The sequence below is a fragment of the Sorex fumeus genome, unplaced genomic scaffold (assembly GCF_029834395.1).
Source record: "Sorex fumeus unplaced genomic scaffold, SorFum_2.1 ptg000003l, whole genome shotgun sequence".
Lineage (NCBI taxonomy): Eukaryota > Metazoa > Chordata > Mammalia > Eulipotyphla > Soricidae > Sorex > Sorex fumeus.
In genome coordinates this window covers 40,727,287-40,748,756 of record NW_026606060.1, presented here as the reverse complement: position 1 = coordinate 40,748,756, position 21,470 = coordinate 40,727,287, and the positions used below count along the sequence as shown (strand labels likewise).

The 21,470-nt window shown below is 50.1% G+C and overlaps 1 protein-coding gene across 2 annotated transcripts in view; it reads right to left on the bottom strand.

The window, feature by feature from the left end:
- Positions 1 to 6,742, bottom strand: part of LOC130027195 (death domain-containing protein CRADD) — a 367,439-nt gene extending 360,697 nt beyond the window's left edge. Inside the window, exons 1-3 of one of the 2 annotated variants that reach the window (XM_056117855.1) lie at positions 6,490 to 6,742; positions 4,664 to 5,028; positions 2,569 to 3,020 (exon numbers count right to left, since the gene is read on the bottom strand). In XM_056117855.1, the coding sequence (XP_055973830.1) occupies positions 2,569 to 3,020; positions 4,664 to 4,802 (591 nt within the window). In that variant the 5' untranslated portion in view covers positions 4,803 to 5,028; positions 6,490 to 6,742. The other variant, XM_056117864.1, reaches the window with a different exon arrangement.
- Positions 6,743 to 21,470: the final 14,728 nt, after the last annotated feature.

Below are 21,470 nucleotides of genomic sequence, written 5' to 3'. Positions count from 1 at the left end.
ACTAATCTTTCTGTCACAGATCACGCCCTACATGCATGCACCCGATCTTTACATTTCAGGCTACAGCCAGGGATTATCCACTGGCAGAGTTCATGTCTCACATATATGAGGCCCTAGGTTCCATTCCTGGAAGACCAAAAAGAGAACAATTTTGCCTTCTGTAGGCTGCCCCCAGCAATCTTGAGTTAGCTTTGCTGTTTGGATGCACAGATGTGGTTTCCCTCCCGGTACAAAACCATTTTCACCATAGCAGGTAAATAAGCAGAAAATTCTGGGCGTTTTTGTTTCTTGTTTTTTAGGGGGCATGTTCAACCTGGCAATGCTCAGAGGCTACCTTCAGTTCCTTGCTCTGGAGTCACTCCCCATGGTTCCTGGGGGATCATGCAGGGGTAGAGTACCTCCTGCATGCAAAGTAGATGCACAAGTCCTTCAAGCTATTTCTCTGGCCCAAGGGAATTTTGTTTTTTAATGGGGCCAGAGCAATACTTCATACAGTGGGCAGGGCATTTGCCTTGCCCATGGTCAACCCAGATTCAATCTCCAACACCTTATGATTCTCCCAAGCATTGTCAGGAATGATCCTTGAGCACAGAGTCAGAAGTAAGCTCTGAGCACCGCCAGATGTGCCCCCGCCCCAAAAAACAAAATATTTGAGGCCAGAGAAATAGCACAGTGGGTAGGGCGCATATCTTGCACACAGCCAACCTGTGTCTGATCCCCAGCATCCTGTATGATCATATGGTTCCCCAAGCACCACCAGGAGTAATTCCTGAGTGCAGAGCTGGGAGTAAACCCTATGCATTGCTGGGTGTGCGCAACAAAAGAATTAGATGATAAAATGGGTAATACTAACTCCAGAATAGAAGATGCATTTGTAGCATTTGTAAGACTGCGTGGCTGAGAAGGAATGTTCACAGACCTTTAGATTTCTTTTGGGAAGTGGGGGAGGAAGACTCCCAAACACTGCTCCAGGAACCTGCGAGGCACTCCTGGTGACTCTAGGCCAAATGGGCAGGTGGTTCAGTGTAAACACCCAAGGATGCAATGTTGTAATGGTTCTGTAGTACTGGGAACAACCTGAGCCAACCTGGGGAAGCTCAGGGGCCTCCAGGGTGCTGGGGGAGCAAGGAAGTGGGAAACAACATGTGAGCCAGGATAAAAAGTAGGGGTAGGCCTAAGCACGTTCCCTTCTGAAACCCCTGTACTACCCACCTGTCCCCTGAATTTAAAAAAAAAAAATTTTGCATTGTGCCTTCTCAACATGTAAAAGACTAGGCCATGTCTGCACTGAGTGGCTAAACTCTGTATGTTTTTGGAGACAGAAAGGGAATTAGTGTGACAACTCTTCAAGTTGTAAAACATCAATCCACAATTCAAATGACGCTAAGCAAAGGGCAAAAACAGCTCAGTACCTTAGAGAAAGTTAATGCTCTATCTCTTACTATTTGGCTTATTTTAATAGGTGTAAGTTTTTATAGCAATGCTCTATTCCTGTGAAAGCGGTATGTTCTCTCCAATTAAAATAAGTGCAACTTGTAAAAGTCAGTTTTCCTTTTATTTAATACATTCTAGTCAAATAGTAACAGCAGTAAATAAACACTTTGAAAAACAGGCAGATATCCCCCAATATCCGGAAGAAAATTAAGTCCAAGTATTTTTCTACATGGTAGAAGGGAGACAACTGCTGATGTCCATGGCGAGACAATTCAAGGACAACTTGGACATATCTAAAGCCATTTCCAAATCAATGGCAACAGGCTGGGACACAGCGACTTCAGGGATAAAATATCTCTACATGGTTTCATTAACAAGGGTCGAGTTGCACCTGGGTGGCACGACATTCTAGTCTTTAGCCTTAGGGGAAAAGACACAGTCTTTCCCGTTTGCACCAGTTTGAAATAGTTCTGAAATAAGGCTCCCTTAAAATGGATTTACTACAGTACTCGTCGTCCACATGAGAGAGGTCATACATGTAGTAAGAAAGACAAATACAGGCTTTCACGGTCACTTTTTTTTTGGTTGATTTGGTTAATTGCATAAAATGAAGGATTAAATACAAGCATATCTGTTTAACAAGACTCCTAGGTACATCAGAATGCAAAATATAAACTGTCCTAACATACTCGGAACACCAGGCCTGGAAGGCTGGAGGGAAGCCCGTGCCAGCTTGGGTCCTTCTCTATCACCAAAGCTCAAACTCAGCCCTAAAAGAAGGAACCTCAGGAGGCAAAGGCATTCGATCACGTGCTTCTTCAGCCTTGCCTTGGGAGTATTTTCTTTATAATTTGAAAGAATCAACTGGTCTTGGTTAGGCTAGGGGCAAGGAAGCTTCACTGGGAAGAAAAATACTGGGATAAGGGTGTGGGGGGAGGAGGTGGAGGTGGGAGAGAGGGGGCTTTAACTACCTAACTACCTCATCACGCACTAAGATTAGATTGACTTCAGCTGTTCTTAGAATTCCTTGTCGTTATCCAAAGCAGTCACTCGTGTTTTGGTTCTCTTTTATATAGCTGCATTCCAAGAGAGACCCTACATGAGGCATGTTTAGAAAAAGAGAAATGCTTATACCTGGAATTTATATTCTTCCAAGTAATCTTTGAGTCTTGTTGGTAAAGGCAGTCCCCAGATGGTGCTGGTACATTTGTTAATGGTCAGTCTACAGAGATGCTGCAGAGGTGGTGCAGACGTGTAGAGTGGTTTGGTCAGGTAAAGGTGGACGGTGCCGTTCCGGGGGGCTTCTGGGCCTGTCCGCTTATCCTTGCACATCTGAACATAGTAGTCAATCAGATGAACCACACTGTCAAACTGCTTAAGCTTGGACTTGACACATATGATAGAGTCCAATCTGAACTTCCCATCTTGGTACTCGATCCGCAGATTAGTTGGTCCAGCTGACGTTTTAACAGATATTGTTAGTAGGTAGTCTGAATGCGAACTATCTCTAATCAAGAAAGTTCCTTCTCGCGCGTCTTTTAATTTCTCTTTGGCTTCATTAACAGTCATACTTCCCCAGTACCAACCTGGGTTTTTGTTCAAAAAGAAAAAAGAAAACAGGATAAAAGTTATTATAAAGAACCTTTTCTTTTTCTTAAGTAGAGCAACTATTCGGCAACAGTTTTCCTAGTTCTAAAAATAAGTGGGGAAGTGGAGAAAGCTTAGAGGAGGCAACCAAAACTACAAATATTAACGAAAATGTGAGCCCACTTTAAACTGCAGTTTTCTTTTTACAAAAAAAGAAAAGAAAAAAAACTGCTCCTGTTCTGTAAATTAGCTTTTTTTTTCTTTCTAACAAAAGAAAATCTGCGATCTGAGGCACTGATGGGGCGCTTCCAACACGGTTGAAATTTAAAAGTAAAATAGAAATGAATACGAGGTCGGAAACAAAAGCCATGCCTTACAACTGTGGAAAGCCCGACCTTGGTCAAAACAGGCAGCTTTGGGGGCCCCGACAACCCCGCACCCCACATCTCTCCGTTCTCGGGATGGGGAAGGGCAAGCAGCTTGTTTTTTTAATGGACAATTACAGAACAATAGCTTCTGTTTGCGTTTTTAGTTTACAACTTGCCCTATCAGCCATTGAGAAATGAGGGAAACCCCAACTGATCTTTAGCGCTTGGTGTTTACAATCTTCCCTAAACTCTTCTGGACTTTGTCCTAATCCAAAATCCAATCACTACCATCAAGTCTCCCAGCATGCTCGATTTGCTCCGTCTGCACCACCTCTGGGCCCATCCTGTTCGCAAAATGACCCAGGAACGATGTGTATTTTAAAAACGTGGACAGGGATCCTGTCCGCTCCCCACCCCCCACACCCCCGTCCTCCCCGCGCCCCAGTTCCTTGCTGGGATCCCTGCAAATCTGCCTGTCGCTCCAAGGGAAAGCATATGGCCTGGCGTGGAAAGAGACTCGCATGGGAGGGGAACTTTCCCCACTCCCTCGTGCTACCAAAAACTTTAACTCTGCCTCCAACACAGGCTTATGGGATCCAGATTTACGGAAAACCTGCACGGTCGGCCTGAATCTTCTTAAAAAATTTTTTTAATTCCTCGAGACCCCAGCAAGCGGCACACACCCCCAGGACGCCCGTGGCCGCCAGCAAGTGGCGGGGCGCGCCGCCCAAGAAGGCCGCGCTAGCCCAGTCACTGCGGTGGTGGTGGTGGTGGCGGCGGCGGCGGCGGCGGCGGCCGCCTGCGTGGCAACCGCTCAGTCCCCGAGCTGGGCTGGCCACGCGAGCCGGAGGCGGCGGGAGCGGTTCCCCGGCACCCCGCAAAAACAGGAAGGGAGAAAGTAAGAGGTCGAGGTGCCGGAGGCGGCCGAGCACTTTCTGCAGCCGGGGAACCCGAGCCCCGGTTGCCACGGCCAACTAGGAAGGTCCCAGCAGTCCCCCGAAGGCCACTTCCAACTGAGGAGCCCTTTCCGAGCGCTGCCCGCCCCTAGGCCTCGCCTCCGCGTCCCACCAGCAGCACTTTCGGGGGGCCGCCGCGGAGCGCGCGGGCATGGTGTCCGCGGGCCCCTCGGGGGCAGCGGATCTTTTATCCACTCCGTCCGCCCCGTTTCCAGCAGCCTCCTGGGGGTGAGGGGTGGCGGGGGGCGGGGGGCAAGGGATCCCCCCACACACACCCGCCCCCCGCGCGCGCGCGCGCGCCCCGTCTCCCGCTCCTACCTGTTTGCCCGAGTTCCCGCAGGGCCTTCGCCAGGCGCGCCGCCTCGGGGGGCGGCTCCTCGGCCGCGCCCGCGCTGCCCCACTGGCTCCGCGTCCCTTCCGCGCCATTCCCGGACGGCTCGAGGCACCGCAGGGTCATGGGAGAAGGGTCAGCGCGGCTAAGACAGGTGGCCGCCGGCGCGGGAGGCGGAGGGGGGCGCGCGTCCTGCCCCGCCAGTCAGCGGGAAGCCCGGCCACCGTCCCTGCGGGGTCTCCGGGACGGTGCCGGAGCGGGAGGAGATGGCGGGGCGCGGCGGCTTGCCCCTCCCCGGTGCCCGAAGGGTCGACGGCTAAATCCCCCGCAGGCGCACTCACCCACAGTTTGCCTGCAAAGAAGAAGTAGAAGGGTGGTGGGGCGGGGGGTGTCAGCTTAAAGTGGGCCCGATTGGGGTGGAGACGGGTGAGGAACTGGAAAATCCCGGGGACTCCCCCCCCACGCCCCGCTTCTCTGCTCCTACACCATTCCCTCCGCCCAACATCCAACTCTAGGGCCGGGAGAACGGGAGAGAGCGTGGAACCCAAACGCAAGAGTGTGTCTGTTGGTAGGGGGGTGGGGGGGGTCGGCAGGATGAGGGTGGGAAAGCGGCTGCCTTCCCGCCCGGGAACTGCTCTCTTGCAGCCGAGAAGCGCGAGAGTCACCTGCGGGACGGCAGGGTACAAAGGCCCTGGCCAAGGACCAGTCGAAAATAATGTACAAAGGGAACAAACAACAGGCGAGACTCCCCCCGCCAAAAAAAAAAAAAAATCGAGCAACTCGGATGCCGCGTCTCCGGGAGCTCCGGGGGGGGAGAAGCCCCCCGTTCGGCCCGGCCACCCTCCGCACCACACTGGAGCCGCCCGCCCTGCAAGCCGAGGTGCGGGAGCCGCCGCATCCCCCTCCCCCGCGCTTCCCAGCGCCGGCAGCGGGCAGCGAGAGGGGCGGGGGGAGCCCCGCAGCGCGCGGCTGCAGCTCGGGGGCCCGGCGGCGGCGGCGGCGGCGCGGCCGCCGCTGATTGCCGCCGCGGGCGCTGTCGAGGAATCAGCCCGAGCGCGCGACCCGAGCAGGGGCTCCGGGCTCCGGGCCGAAGACGCCGGCGCCGGGCGCCGCGCCGCGCCGCGCCGCGCGGGACCTGCCACACGCCCAACGCGAGTACCGAGCCCTTACCTCGGCTCCGGCCGCTGCCGCTGCCTCCGCACCAGGCAGCCTCCCCAGAAGACATGGGGCGGGAGGGGCCTGGGAGAGGAGGGGTGTCGTGTCTGCCCGAGTTTTCCCCGCTGACTTTTAATTTGGGCACGAGAGGGCTTAGGGATGCCACCGGCGCCGCGGCGGGGAGCGCGCGAGTTCTGGGCGCCCGGGACGAGCTCAAGCCCGGGGAGCCATCGCCTTAGACCTCGACCCCTGGCACCCCACCCTACCCCGGACTCCGACGAGCCCCGGGGCCCAGGCAATTGCCGGGTTTAACCAAGAGGTGGGACCCGGGAGGAAGGAAGGAGCGAAGGCGGGAGGGAGGCGGGTAGGGAGGAGCAGGAGATCAGGTTATCAGGAGGGTTATTAATTTGGATGGCAGTTTAGACCAGGAGGAGGAGAGGAGGGAAAAAAACAACTCTGGAGAATTCCCGGCGCCGAGAAGGAGCGGGGAAGAAGAAAGCGGGAGCAGCAAGAGCGCCCGGCGCGGAGCGCGACCGCGGTTCGGACTCCTCTCCCCGGGGCTCTACCCGGCGGAAGCCCAGGCCGACCGCCGCGCCCCGCCGCCCTCCCCAAACGACCCTCCTCGGGGCGGAGCCTTCGGGCTGCCCCGGACCGGTACCTGGCGCCAGTCCCGACCCGAGCTCCGCCGGCCCCCGGGCTTCGGGCGCGGGGGATCCTGAGGCTGTGCGCCCGGAGCCCCGGCGCACCTCGTGTGCCGCCCGCGCAGCGCCGGAGGCGGCGGGCGCGGAGGCTCATGCTTCAAGGGAAGCCCAAGGCCCGCGAGCCGCAGCGGCGGCGGCGAGACTTGGCAAGAGTTAAACGTCTGTCCCCGGAGCGCCGTGCGCGCGCGACTCCCCGGTCCGACGCGCCTCCCTCCTCCCCGCCTCCCTCCGCGAGCGGCGCTCGGCGCGCGCGCCCCGCCCGGCTGCTGCTGCTGCGGAGGCCGCTTTCCAGGAACTTTCCAGGAATTCGCCTCACGTGACCGCCGCCCCAGCTACCGCTTTAAAGAGGCTCCGGCGCTCCGGCGCCGGCTGCAGGCGAGACGGGGCTCTGAGCGCTCGCTCGGGCGCCCGCCCGCCTGGGAATCCGCCCTTTTCTGCCCCCCCCCCCCGCGTGTCCCCCTCCCAACCCCACGCCGGGGGGGAAAAAAATAATAAACGCTCCGAAGAGAAGCACCCGCAGCCCGACGTTTGGGAAGCCGGAGCTTGCCGCCCGCCAGCCGAGTCGGGGGAAGTGGTGGCTGGAGGGGGGGAAAGGGCTCCACGCTTGAGCGAATAGCGTCTCCCCCTCCGCTCGCTGCTGAGGTTGAGGGATGGCATTCCATCCCCACGACCCTCCACGACCCTCCTTTACCGGGAGGGGCGGGGGCGCTAGCTGGCCTAAGGGGGCCGAGTGGCGGTGCCCGGGAACTCCCCCTCCCGCTTTAAGACACAGAAAGGAGGCGTGCAGCGGGCCGCTCCCCAGCGCCCCCTCCCCACGAAGCTAGAGCCCCCCGCCTCCCCGCCCCGGGCCCAATCCTAGAAGGCTGGCGGCGGGCGGGAGCGGCGCCTCCTTAAGCGGCGCGGGCTGCCCGCAGTCCCCTCCCCCTGGCCGCGCCGCTCCCGCCCCGCCCTCTCGCGGCTCCGCCGGCTCCTTCCGGCCTCGGGGCGCCCGGGCCGGGCTCACCTGCGCCGACCTCGGCGCCGACACCCGCGGCCGCAGCCACCCGCCATCCCCGCGGCCGCGGCGCGGACGGACGCGGTGCCGCAGTCCGGGGAGCGCCGCTCGCCAGCCCGCGCGGGTGGCGCCTGGAGACCGGAAATTCTGGACGATTCCCCACCTTCCACCACCACCACCACCACCAATTACTACCATTTCCCCCCACGCCGGGGAGCCTCACCTTTTCCCAGTCTAAGTGGGAGACCACCTGGCCTCGCTTGAAACTCATTGTGCCCGCACAGCACCCTGGAAATGTGACCTACTTTAAATGTGACCTACTTAAAAAAAAAAAAAAAAACACGGGAAAACTGGATCCACATTGTCGATGACCGTTTCCCCCCGCCCCCAAATACTATTCCACGGCACCACTGCCGAAAAGCTTGCAAGGTCTATGGGGCTCTGAGTTGAGACCAGCGGCGAGGGGAAGGCGGGGAGGGATGGGGAGCGCGCGGCTCCCGCGCGGCTCGGCTGGGCGCAGAGGTTCTCAAGGCTTGTGTGGGGCGCCCCCTGCCGGCCCTGCGCAGAAGCGGAAAGCTGCACCCGGAGAATGAGGTGAGTAGCCGGCGCAAAGGTTTTCCCCGACCTTTGTCTCACGTTGGAGTTGGTACTCCTCCACGGTGCTAGGCAGGTGTGCCGGGGCAGAGGAGTTTCTCCGCGCACCCAGAGTTTTGTCCTCGAAGAAGGAATCGTGTGCACGGAGACACGATTGGTTTTTAATCGTCTGTGGAAGGCAGGGCAGAGCTCATGAAAGCCCCGTTAAAACCCTCTCTGTAAGTCATAAGCCACGGAATCCTTTTGTTCGGGTTATTTACGATTATTTGGACGCTGGACCTATTCTATAAAATTAAGAGACCGAACCCCAGGTCGAGAGGAGGGACGAGGATGAAGAATGCGAAAGCAGATTTCAGGAGGAATGGAATCCTGTGTATTGCCTGAGGCTCAAACCTAAAGAAAGATTAAGGGGAGGGAGGTTGGGAGTTGGGGAGGGGGTGGGTACAAAGGGGGCGCGAGTGTTTCAATCCCTCTGAGCACCACCAGATAAGGCCCAAAAAAAAGATAATTACAGCTCCTTGGGTTCACAACGCTTCACTCCACATGGCTCTGAGGTCCAGAGGAAAGGGAAATACACTCATTTGTAGTTCAGACTAAAACATGTATGTATACTTAGGATTTTTTACAGTGATAAAATCATTTCAAATGAATCTACCAGCAGCCCCTCACAATGTGTTCTCCTGTTTTCTCCACTGACCTTCGCACCAATGATTCCATCTTCCTGAAATGCCTCTCTGAAAAGTGTGTGCCACCCCCATGGTTCAGGGACCAAGTTACCTCCACACCATGTGAAATCGCTATCACACAGAGTGCCCACCAAGATTACTATTACTGTATGCCAAAGCAGGGATTTTTTTTTTTTACTTTTTGTTTTCAAAGTGTTCCTTGTCATTGGCCAAAGTGTTGTTGGTCTTCTGATACCCAAGAAACTCACCTGGGAGCCACTTAGGAAAATGTGGCTGGGATCGCAAAATGTCTCAGGGATCAATGGAGGCAGGGCAGGTAGATATGAATTGGTATCTCATTATAATTATTATGAAATTATGTGGCAATGACCTAAAATAATTTGTGTGTGCGTAAAACCAGAACGGAACGAGCAATAAGCAGCTGTTGGGGATGGCAGGAAATGGGTGACTTTTTCCATTGGGCTTCTCATAATGCAGTTCCAGTATGTTGGATATAGCTACCATTTCCCCAAACTTGCTGTGGGTCAGTGTCTTCAACCGCTCTATGGGAGCTGGAATGTATAGAAATTCTAACTCAATCCTAATGGGATGTTGTCCCGAACTCCAGAGCTAGCCCCCAGCATTTCCCTCAGGTGCTAATGTGCATCTCCAATTGAACAGGTCCCCAGGGCTGGAAAGATAGTGCAGGGATTAAGACATTTGCTTGCACACTGCTAAAACGGTTCAATCACTGCCTCACATATGGTCTTCTTAGCACAGCTAAATGTAGCCCTTTAACCCGGCTAGGTATGGCCAAGGGAAGAAAAATAGATTCCAACTGAGACTAAAGAGCATCCATTCCCCCACCACACACACACACAAAGCCTTACCTCTAAACTCTACTTCCTAAAATATCTATCAGAATCTCTGTGCTCAAGCCAAGAGTCTAAAGTCTTGACTGCCTTTTCTCATGGACCCCACCTATCCTGTGACTGGTTCATAGTAAAGTCAGAATGGAAACATTGGTCTGTCTTCATTCACATCAGCCCAAACCACCTCCATCACTACCCAACTTAACTCTGGCCTCTGGCCTGGCCTCCATGGCCCTCCCCTCCCACCAAAGATCTTCCTAAGACAATGATTGTTTCTGAGAGTGATCATGTTTGAACTCACTCTTCTGCCCCAACCTAAACTCCTGCATTGCTTCCAAGTAAAAGACAAAAACTCTTCACTCCCAAGTCCGTACAAGATCCAATGCCAGGGGCTGGAGCGATAGCACAGCGGGTAGGGCATTTGCCTTGTATACGGCCGAGCCAGATTTGATTCCCAGCATCCCATATGGTCCCCCAAGCACTGCCAGGAGTAATTCCTGAGTGCAGAGCCAGGAGTAACCCCTGTGCATCGCTGGGTGTGACCCAAAAAGAAAAAAAAAAAGATTCAATGACAGTTGCTTCTCATCTTATTTTTTCCTGTTCTCTTGATTCAAGTCATGCTCCACTTGTTTCCTCTCCATTGCTGTTGCCTCTACCTAGTATGATCTTCCTTCAGATTTCTTTATTCTTTAAAATTTATTTTGGCTTTGGGGGTCATACCCAACAGTACTCAGGGCTTTCTTACTCCTGGCTTTGTGGTCAGGGATCACTCCTGGCAGATCTTAGGGTGCTATGTGGGGTACTAGGTATCGAACCCTGGTTGACTGCATGAAAGGCACACAACCTACCTGCTGTCCTATTGCTCTGGCCTCTCTCCCTTCAGATTTCTGCATGGTTTACTCTCTCACTTTCTCAATTCCTGACTAGTGTCACCTTCTTGGCGAGACCTGACCTGATCATTCTATTCACAAGGGACCCCCCCCCCCCCACACACACACATATGTGTCTCTCTCCTCCCAACTCTAGCTCTTTCCTGAACTCTGCGATCTAATCCAGCTGGGGTTTTATTTAGTGGTCCAGTTTCCCATCTTTCTTCCCAGCTAGGACGAGGACATGCATTTCTGTCTCAGGGCTTCCAACTCTATTTTATGTTAGTGAAAATAGAGCCACACCTGACAGTGCTCAGGGGACCATATGCTGTGCCATTGATCGAACCTGGGTCAGCCACATACAAGGCAAGTGTCCTACCTGCTGTGCTATCCCTCTAGCCTCTCCAACTCTGTTTTAGTCCCATGAATCATTCTAGCATGTCGTAGCATCCTACATAATAGGTGAGTGAATGCAGGGATACTTGCATAGCACAGTTTTCCTGTTAAGCTGTCCAGGTGTAAATTGTCACTCTGCTGATGCTTGCTACATCTATGATCTTAGGCAAGTTGTTTGGCCTCTTGCAGAGCTAATCATGGGACTATTATAAGAATTAAATGAGAAAACCTATGCCAAGTACTTTGGCACTAAACAAATGGTCAAGATTGGCCATTCTTTTCTATACTGCCCTTTAACTCTTTAGGACTTCGGCTTTTTCACCTAGTGAGGAAGTATATTTTCTACCTGCAGCCTCCTCCTCTCACTGCCTGGGAATTTAGAGTAAATTCCTCAGAATCTCCCTTCAGCTTGAATTTTATAATGTAAAAATAATATATATATATCACTTGTGTCACTTGTCATCCCATTGCTCATTAATTTGCTTGAACAGGCACCAGTAACGTCTCCATTTGTCCCTGTCACATGCTAGTGTAGCCCAATGGCACCTACATAGGATATATCACTTGATCACTTGACTTCCCATTAATCGTCAATTTGCTCGAGCGGGTGCCAGTAACATCTCCATTTGTCCCTGTCGCATGCTAGTGTAGCTGCATGGTGTCTGTTCGTTTAGGAACACAAAGAGCCTCAAACCGATCGTTCATGATCTTAATGAAAAAGTCTAACCATCTGGTAGGTGGGCGGCCACGCGGTCTTTTGACATCCCGTGGAATCCAGTCAGTAATGGCTCTAGTCCAGCAGTCGTCTCTAAATCTCATTACGTGACCAGCCCATCTGATTTTTGACGCCTTGGCAAATGAGACAGTGATGGATGAGGATGAGGATATATATATATATACACACACACACACACACACACACACATATATACTATTTGTTCTTTGATTTTCGGGAATTGATCTGTTGTTTGGGTGGGGCACATTTGGAACTGCAGTGAAAATGGCTCTCTTCTTGAAAAGGGAAAAGAGTGATTTCATGAAGCTGAGAGTTAAGAAGTTGCCTACATTAAGGAACTGCCCAGGCTTGCATGTCCTTTCCAGGTGCCAAATCCAAACTGGCCATTCTTAATTAACCATGCAGAGGTTCTGATCTTGGAATTGATGCCACATGAACTTCTGCCAAGTTGCAGAGAGGGGTGTTTTAGTTCTGTTTGGGGGTAAGAGAGCAATAGAACATTCTGTGCCTATTGCGTCTAAAACATCTATGAGCAGAAGGTGCCATTGAAGTTGCCACAATCCTTTTGCAAGTTCTTTTACAACTTTCCATCCCAACCACCACACACACACTGCACCCTCCACACTCCCTGCCTTTTATGTGACAACCACTCCTTTCTCCTATTTTTATTATTTGGGGTTTGGGGAGCAGGAGATCAAAACCTGTGAAGTTCAGGGACTAGCCCTGACTCTGTGAACAGGAGTGATCATTGGTAGTACTTCAGGGACCATATGTGGTGTTGGAAATTGAACCAGACAATCACATTGACCCTGCCATCCCAACCACCACCAACCACCACCAGCACCAACACACACACACACACACACACACACACACACACACACAGACCCTCAGGATCCTATCTTTCTCTTTTGGGGACTGTGGAGATAGGCAAGCTACTAAGCATGCCCCATGCCCCTGGACACAGGAGCTTGTCTAGTGTCACAGTCCGAGTCAATTATATTTTTCAGGATTGGATTTAAAAAGCACTGTAGCACTGTCCTTCCATTGTTCATCAGTTTGCTCAAGTGGGCACCACAACAAATTGTGAGACTTGTTACTGTGTTAAATACTATAAGAAAAACAACTGAGCCCCTTTTAAGATGGTGAGCCGTAATGATCACACCAGCCAGCCTCTCCACCCGACTGGAAAGGGCCTGTTGGAGCAAAGACAACAGGGAAGAAAGCAGAGCTCAGGCTGGCCGGGAGAGAAAGATTTCTGAATACTTAATGTTCTGAATGCTCCTGGGATCTTGGATCAACAAGCTCACTTCCTCCCTCCCCTGGACAGACACCAAGTTCGGTTTGGATTTGGGTCAGGTAAAATCAAAGACAGTCTTGTCGGGGTCTGGGGATTGACTGTGAAGGTACCTACAGAACAGAGTGAAATGGAGGCTTGATAAGACAAAGAAGAAAGCTTCTTTTACTTTTTTCTTTTCTCTTTTTGGTTTTTGGGCCCCACCCAGCAATGTTCAGGGCTGCTCCCTTTGAACTTCCTGGCCCCTGTTTCCTGCCCTCAGGAGACTGGCTTGCCTCTACTTAATTTGAATATTAAATGTAATAGTTCTGGTAATAGTTCCCTTTCATAAACTCCTGCTCTACCTCTGTCCGTGAGAACACGGGCTGCTGAACTGGGGAGAGGAGTGGAGTTGACACTGATGTCTTCATGCCCAGGGTCAGCGGAGAGGGGGCAGAGCAGACTGGCAGAACACTCCCCCGAAAATGCTGGCACCCAGAAACCTGGAGGGCAATGTCTTGGTCTTCCCACGGGAGTGGAGGGGAATCATATTCCAGCTGTCAGAGTTAAGTCAGATCTCTAGAAAGTCTGGCAAAAATCTGTAGGTGCAAGTCCACACACCACCTGCCAATGGGCCATATTTGAATCCCAGTGAGATGTGTGAGGAGTCTAAAAAGGGAAATGTGAACCAAACGGAAACAGAATTTTTTCCCCCAAGAAGATCCAAATGTCTCCATTCTCCAACCAATCACAAGATCCATCTGCACAGAGTCCCAATCTCTCTGTGGGGAAGCTAAAGCAGAGCAGTGGCTCAGGGACTAATACTGGTGGCTCTGTGCTCAGGGTTGACCCCTGGTGGTGTTGGGAAGGAACTACATGCGGTGTGGGGATCAAAGGAAGTGGTCAATGCCTTGCTCCTCCAGGCTCACTGCCCAGGCCTCTGGTTCTCAGTTAATTCCTCAGACCTGCCTACCTGGGAGGTACCTACATGTAAATGTCCTTCACAAAAGTGAGTGCCCCTTCACTTGGAGTGGTATTGGGCCTCCTCCCCCCAGCTCCCTAGTTTTCCAGTAGCTTGACAGTCACACCCACAAATTGCCCTGGCTCCATGTAATCTCTTCAACGACCAAGATGCGAAGACTCTGAAATAAAGCTCCCAGAAGAGAGTGACATAGGTCTTACCCATGAGTGAATCTCTATAATCATATGCTAAATTTCAGAATTCCTGGAGCAACCTCTCATACTCTAGCCCACTGATATACCAAAAGTAGCACAAATTTATTTGAGTTTAACATACATGCTTATAATCTCTTATATAAGGGCTTAAATGGTTCCAGGATGAAACACAGCAATCTTCACACACTTTTCTCTTATGGTGGTGGGAAGGTGCACAGTGGTAGGATTGACGTTTGAATATCAAATGTAATGAATTATTATGGACAACTTTACAAAAATTAAATCCAAAAAAAATTTTAAAGGTGAGTGCCCTTGTTCTCACCAATGACTGTGGTTACCATTCAAGTTCTCTTGGGGTTCAGGAGATAGAACAGCATATAGGGCATATGGCCCACATGAGACTACCAAGTTCCATCCCAGATACCTCATGGCCTCTAGGAGCACCTGAGCACCCCCAGGGTGGCCCAGCTTATGTTGGGAACACAGGCTTGACAGCTCTACCTCAGGCTCTGCATTGAACAACTCTGTCCAGCTGGTCAACGCTCTAATCAGCCAAGACTCTTGCCTGGTGGAGACCTGGGGCCTTCTGAGTACTGCTTGAGAGACTCCAACATTAATCAAATAATGTTTTTCCTGGGGAAAGGTCTGCTTTCAGCACAGTGTGGCACTCTCTTCACTGGACTTGGTCTAGAAAGAGAAGTTGATCAGTCATTCGAGTTTGGTGCTGGGAAGGATGCTAGTTCACTGGTGTAGAATAACGTCCTTTATCCCCCCTTTCCTCTGTCAGGGTACTCTAGCTCAGGCCTCCTGTTTCTCAGACATGCCAAGCCAGCCTCGGGGCCACATTTTCTCTGACACATGTTTTCTTCCAATATTTTCTTGGTGTCAACTCCCTCACCATGTTCAGGATTTTGTCTAGAGAGTCTTTCTTTCTCTCGGCAACAACTCTCACTTTCACCTGTTTTTGTTTTTTTAATTTTCATCCTAGTCCTTAGAATTATCTGACCTTAAGATGGGCTTGAAGCTGGGCATTTGTTTAATGTCTCTCTCCCCCTAGAATATAAAAAGGGACTTCATCATGTTCATTGCTGTCAAGCCCCTCCCCATGCTTCAGCCGCTTGCTGGGCAAGTGTCTTGCCCGCCGCACTGTCACTCTTGAACATTTTTTTTCTCTTTCCTTGCAGCTCAGCTTGATCTTTGGCGGATCCTTCAGGCCGTCTTGTTGCCAACAGGAAATGGGCTCCATTGGTGTTTTCCATAATCACCACCAACCTGACCTCACCACTGCAGTATGAAGAGAGAACCTGAGAGTCACCCATGCCACACAGCTAGGTGGGTTGCCCAAGCATCCCAAGCCTTGTGGACAAATATAACTCCCTCCCCTCTTAAGGAAACGAGGGCTGAGGGAGGGAGACCCCACCAGTCACTCTGACCTCTGGTGAGAAGTCATGGGGGTTCACAGGGAGGCTTTGCAAATGGTGGAGAGGCATTCTGCCACTTCCTCTAAAGTCCAGAGAGGTTTGGGGGAGGGGTTGAAGGTGGAGAGGCCTGGATCAGGCCCTTCACTTCCCTGGATCTTTGCTCTCCCCTCAAAAAGCACGGCCCCTCACAGGATGTGTGTGGAGCCTGCCTTTTCCCTCCCACCCCAATGAGACCCCAAGTTGCCACCAACGAACAGCCTCTCTGGCTCCTGATCAAGCTGTTTAATGGCCATGATCCCAGAGACTCAGAAACAAATCTCGTAACAGTGGATTTTGGCAGAAATGCATCCAGACCCTGTAGTAGGTTGCTGTCTCCAGGCCATTTCAGGGGAGAAAGGGTGCTATCCCTCCACCTGCTCCCCCTAGGTGACTCGGTAGCCACCATCCTCCAGAGGCCATTGGATAGTCAGGTTTGGGCCCTCAGTGATGAGACACATGGGGCCTCATGGGATGGGGGTGAAGCCGGCCCTTTCCTCCCTGTCTCAATGAGACCCAGAGTCGCCGCCCATGAAGGGCCTTTCTGGCTCCTGATCAAGCTGCTTAACGACCATGAACCCAGAGACTCAGGAGCAAATCTCAGAACCCAGCAGGTTTTGGCAGAAGTCCCTCCAGATTTAATTGTTAAAATTTTGAAATTTCAAAATCGCGCGGCCACTGCTGCAGCCATGCAACATCATATGTTATTCATAACCAGCAATAGAAAACAAATTGTCTACTGTTGCCTTTTCAGCAGATCTGAGTGTTGGGGTAAAATCCCAAATAATAATGGTGGGTCTGGTTTCAAAATATTGAATGTAATCAAAGTAGAGCTAGAGTAATGTGGAAACCATCTGCTCCACAGGTAGGGGGAGGGTGTGGGACGGGGGTATATCGGGGTTTTGGGGGTGGAGAATGGGCACTGGTGAAGGTATAAGTGTTTCATTGTATGACCGAGACTTAAACCTGAAAGCTTTGTAACAGCTCTCACGGTGATTCAATAAATACAATTATAAAAAATGGGGGGAAAAAAGTAAAGTGGAGTTCATGCCCAATTCAATCAGCTAATTAGTGGCTGAATAAATAGCAGTACTCCTACATAAAAAAAAAAAATCGTGGCCCCCATGCAGTTTGTTCTCTCTCCTTCCTCTCCAACTCACCTTCCAGGCCCTTCCCAAGAGCCATTGGCTATTTGAAATGAACCTAAGCAGTTTCTGGGTAGTCTGACTTTCCAGTGAAGTTGACCAAGGTCAAGGCCCGGGGGGAATGATGTGGTAAGCAGAGCAGAAGAAATACCTCCTAGTAAACAACCCACACTATTTCGGGCTGAGTCATGGAATTCTGAGAAGCACCAGCAACCCATGAACCAAATTGCTGATAGGCCACTGGGGGTGAGATTTGGCCTTTGCTGAAGGGACAAGGCTGACCAGGACAGAGCAGCTCATGCCTGGCAACCGGCACTGTTTCCCCACACAGCCTCCATCAGGGCCCCACGTGAAGGGTCTCTGCTCATACTCATGGGTGTTTTCTCTGATCCCAGTACACGAAACCGGTCACTGTCCTACTCTTTCATCACAGAAAACAATACAGGGGCCTGAGAGAGAGAGCACAGAGGTAAAGGCACTAACATGGTATGTGGGCAACCTCGGGCCCATCCCCATCACTGTCTATGCTCCCCTGAGTGGTACCAGGAGTGACCCTTGAGCACATAGGCAGGAGTAGCCCCCTAACCCAAGACTCTTCTCTCTCAAAACAATAAAAGAACATCAACTTGACTTTACATGATGTCTTTAATCTCTCTTTATTAATATGTTTAGAACATAGCTGATTTTATATTTATGATATCCCTTTGATGGTGGTAGAAAAAAAAAAGATGCCTACTGTCCACGTTGGAAAAATTAAACCAAAATCAGTTAAGTAGGTTATTCTGTGCTTAAAAACAAGTTCTCCTTAGGAAAGCAGTATGGGTTTCAAATATGAACAAAGAAAACATTTTGATGTAGGAAAGTGGCTTGGAGGAAAGTCGTTTTCATTGATTGAGGGGGCCAAGGGGGAGGCTGCACCTGGCAGTGACGGAGGGCTACTCCAGGCTCTGTGCTCACTCCTGGGGCTCTGAGAGGGTCAGGCTGTAACTGGACTTGAACCTGGGTATCCTGCATGCAAAGAATGTGCTCAGCCTCTGAGCTCTCTTCAGATCGGTTTTGCATTTAAAACAGGTCACAACCAGTATGGAGCTGTGGTACAGAGGGGAGATGTTTGCCTTGCCTGAAGCCAACCCAGGTTCAATTCCTGGCACCTTAGGTGGTCCCCCGGACTCCCACCAAGAGTGATACCTGAGCACAAAGCCAGGAGTATGTCCTGAGCACAGCGTGTGGCCCTAAAGTCAAAATTAATTAATCTAATAGGTCAATCTTAGAGTTGGGGAAAGAGAGAGAGAGAGAGTTCAATGGACTGGAATGCAAGCTTGGCATGGGGGAGGCTGAGGCTTCATTGCCAACACTTCATGCTTTCCGAGCACAGCTGGGAAGGGTGCTGAATACTGCCAGGCAGTGGCCCCCTAAACTAAATTTAGAAAGAAAAAAAAAGATTCTAAAATAAGATGCTAGTTTGAATTAACAAAATATAATTAAAACATGATAAGCTACCAGGCCAAAAAGACAGCACAGGGTTAAGGCGCATGGAGTTGATCCCTGTTTGGTCTCCAGGACCACACAGTCCCCTGAATATCACTAGGTGCAGCCTTGGGGGGGGCCCCAGCACAAGGTGGCCTGAGTAATCTCAGGCATCACAGCTGAACAGCTCCACCGAATACTCAGACCCTCACAGTGAACTCTGAGCAGGTGAGCCAAGGATCACTGGGAGGGACCCCCAGGCCTCCTGAGCACTGCTTGAAAGGTAGGGGAAGGATAGTACTGTGGGTAGGGTTCTTGCCTTGCAGTTAAGGCACTGATAAACCTGGGTTTGATCCCCAGCAGCCTACATGGTCCCCTGAGTCCCACCAGGAGTGATCCCTGCGTGCAGGGTTGGAGGTGAGCATGGGTATGTCCCAGAAATCAAATTTGCATTTATATAAATGAGTGACATTATCAAAGATTGAAGAGTATATGGAACAACTGAAAGTAAAATACATAGTGAAAATAGAACAGTGTAAAACCACTTGAAAACAACTTGCCAATTCCTTTCATGGTTGAGCTTGCACTTATATGATGGAGCAACAGCTCTCGCCAGGACTTATGCAAGAGAAACAAACTCACATATTCACACACGAATATTTATAACAATATTTTAAGTTTCTATGAATCTAACTCTTTTGATGCCACAGATCAAACCCAGGACCTCACCATATATCAGAAGCACATGCCACTGCGCTCTACTTTCAAGAACTATACTAATTTATTTGTAATAGCTAATTCCTGGAAACAGCCCAAATGATGACCAAGAGACAAAGAGAAAAATTATGTCACAGCTAAATCATGGAATAACAATCAGCAATTTAAAAAGAACAAACTACTGGGCCGAGGAGACAGCACAGGGTGTGCTGAATACTGCCAGGTATGGCTCCAAAACCAAAATAAAAAAAGAATAAACCAATCCAGGCTTGATCCCTAGAACCACATATGGTCTCCTGAGCAGCAGCACCAGGAATGATCCCTGCAAAGAGAGAGCCAGATTAAGCTCTGAGCTCTGCTGGATGTGGCCTCAAAACCAAAAAACAACAATAATAAACTACTGACACAGGCAACAATATGAATTTCTGTATTCTTATTGCAGTTTAAAAAATGCTAATGTCTTTAGTCTCCACGTACACCATCACCATGATTTGGAGACCCTTCACCTTAAGTTATTTCCAGTATCGATATGAATTATTGTCTCAAAAACAATACACAAACTTTGAAAAACCAGACACAAAAGGCCGACAACTATAGGAGTCCATATACATAAATTGCTTCCAGGAAATGGAGGCAGGGAGTGAAGGAGAGATTCACTGCAGAAGAACAGGAAGGGCCTTTAGGGTTTGGTCAGAATATTTTATATCTTAAGGTAGTGACCAATAGTAAACCCTTGACAAAATTCAAAGAACTATACACTTTAACGAGACAATTTTAGTTTGTGTAAATTATTCCTCCCCAAAACCTGACTCTCTAAAAAGTAAAGCTAGGAAAAACTACCTTGAAGGTAATGAGGAAGGGAGGGAAAGCTGAAATCTTCCACTATTCATGATAAGACTCAGTCACATAATAACCTTCTTTCCTTCTAACCCACATTTTAACCTTTCAGTAGTGCTCACTTCAGGAAGACGAATCAAGGAGGCAACAATGACTTTTTTTAATCCTTACAACTAAAAGGTCTAGGTACACCTCCTTCCACCTTAATTTCAGTTATTTGAGAAAAGCAGAAAATAGTCCCATTTTGGTGAAATTACAGACAGGAAAAGATACCAACTTACCCCTAGTATTAAAAACAGTATGGAAATAACAGTCTAACTACATCTAAACAGTTGTCACCACAAAAAAGAAAGATAACTCTGTGACAAGATACAGGTGTACAAATAGCTGGTGGCAATCCATGCTGTAATACATAAATGTATCAGATCAACACACTATGTATACCTCAAACTTACACAATGTTAATGTCGGTCATATCTCAACAGCAGCAACAAAAAAATAATTAAATGACAAGACTAATGTTCTTCACTTCCCCCAGGGGATCTAAAAGCATTTTTTCAGATGCATTGATCCTTAGCTCCTGCTGTGTGTAATAATAAAGCAGTTGCAATGAGGTGCACAGAAGACTAGTTTTGCCTGGGAGAGATGCAGCAGGACTGACTAGGTGGAGCGATCAGTCCTGATCTGAAAGGAACTTTGGGGTCGGAACAACAGTACAGTGGGTAGCATGCTTATCTTGCACATGGCCAACCTGGGTTTCATTCCTGGCACCCCTTCAGCCCATCAGGAGTGATCCATGAGCACAGAGCCAGGAGAAAATCCAGAACACTATCATGTGGCCCCAAATCAACAAAAAGACCCATCCCTTCACCAGAATACATTTCCTGCCATCAATGTCTCCAGTTTCCCTCTGGCCCAACCCCTCCTACACACAGCCTGCCTAGATATAGCAGTCTGTCTGTCTGTCTCTCCCCCCCTCCCTCCCTCTCTCTCTCTCTCTCTCTCTCTCTCTCTCTCTCTCTCTCTTTCTCTGTCTCTCTCTCTTTCTCTGCACTTTGATTTGTAATACTGTTACTAAAAGGATATTGTGCTTATCCCTTTACCTCCTTTCAGCACTCAGTTCTTGTTCAGAGTGATCATTTCCAACTATCATTGTCATAGTGTTCTCTTCTCTGTCCCAACTGCACTCTACCTTTGTAGCAATCATGAACAACTTTGTAACTATATATTTCTTGATGATTCAGTTTTTAAAAAAAAATGTAAAGAAGTAAATTGGCTTGAGGCAAAGTGAATAGACTTAGATATAATAAAGCTCTCCCTTTGGGCCAGTAGAGGCAACTGTATCTACTCAATGGATCTTTGACTCTGGTTGATTGTGATTGGTGAGAAAGACATAGCTTGAGGGATCATACTCAAATTTTACATTTTTGAAGAGGCAGGAGAAGTAGTTACCCAAAGAATGTGGGAGGAGAGGCTAGAGGGGCAGAGCAAGATGCTCAGTAAGCCAGAACACAGGAGCCCCAGAGCTAACCTTTGTCGCCACATGATCCCTGCAGCCGCTCCCTGCCCCAGTACCACACAAGCACTGAGCTGGGAGTAGATCGAACTTAACCATATCTCTGCATATAGATCTAGTAGATCTAACTATATGCATATAGATCTACTCCAGTTAAGTTAGTAGACCTAACTTAACTATATCTCAACTATATCCATGTGGAGCCAGAGAAATAGAGTGGG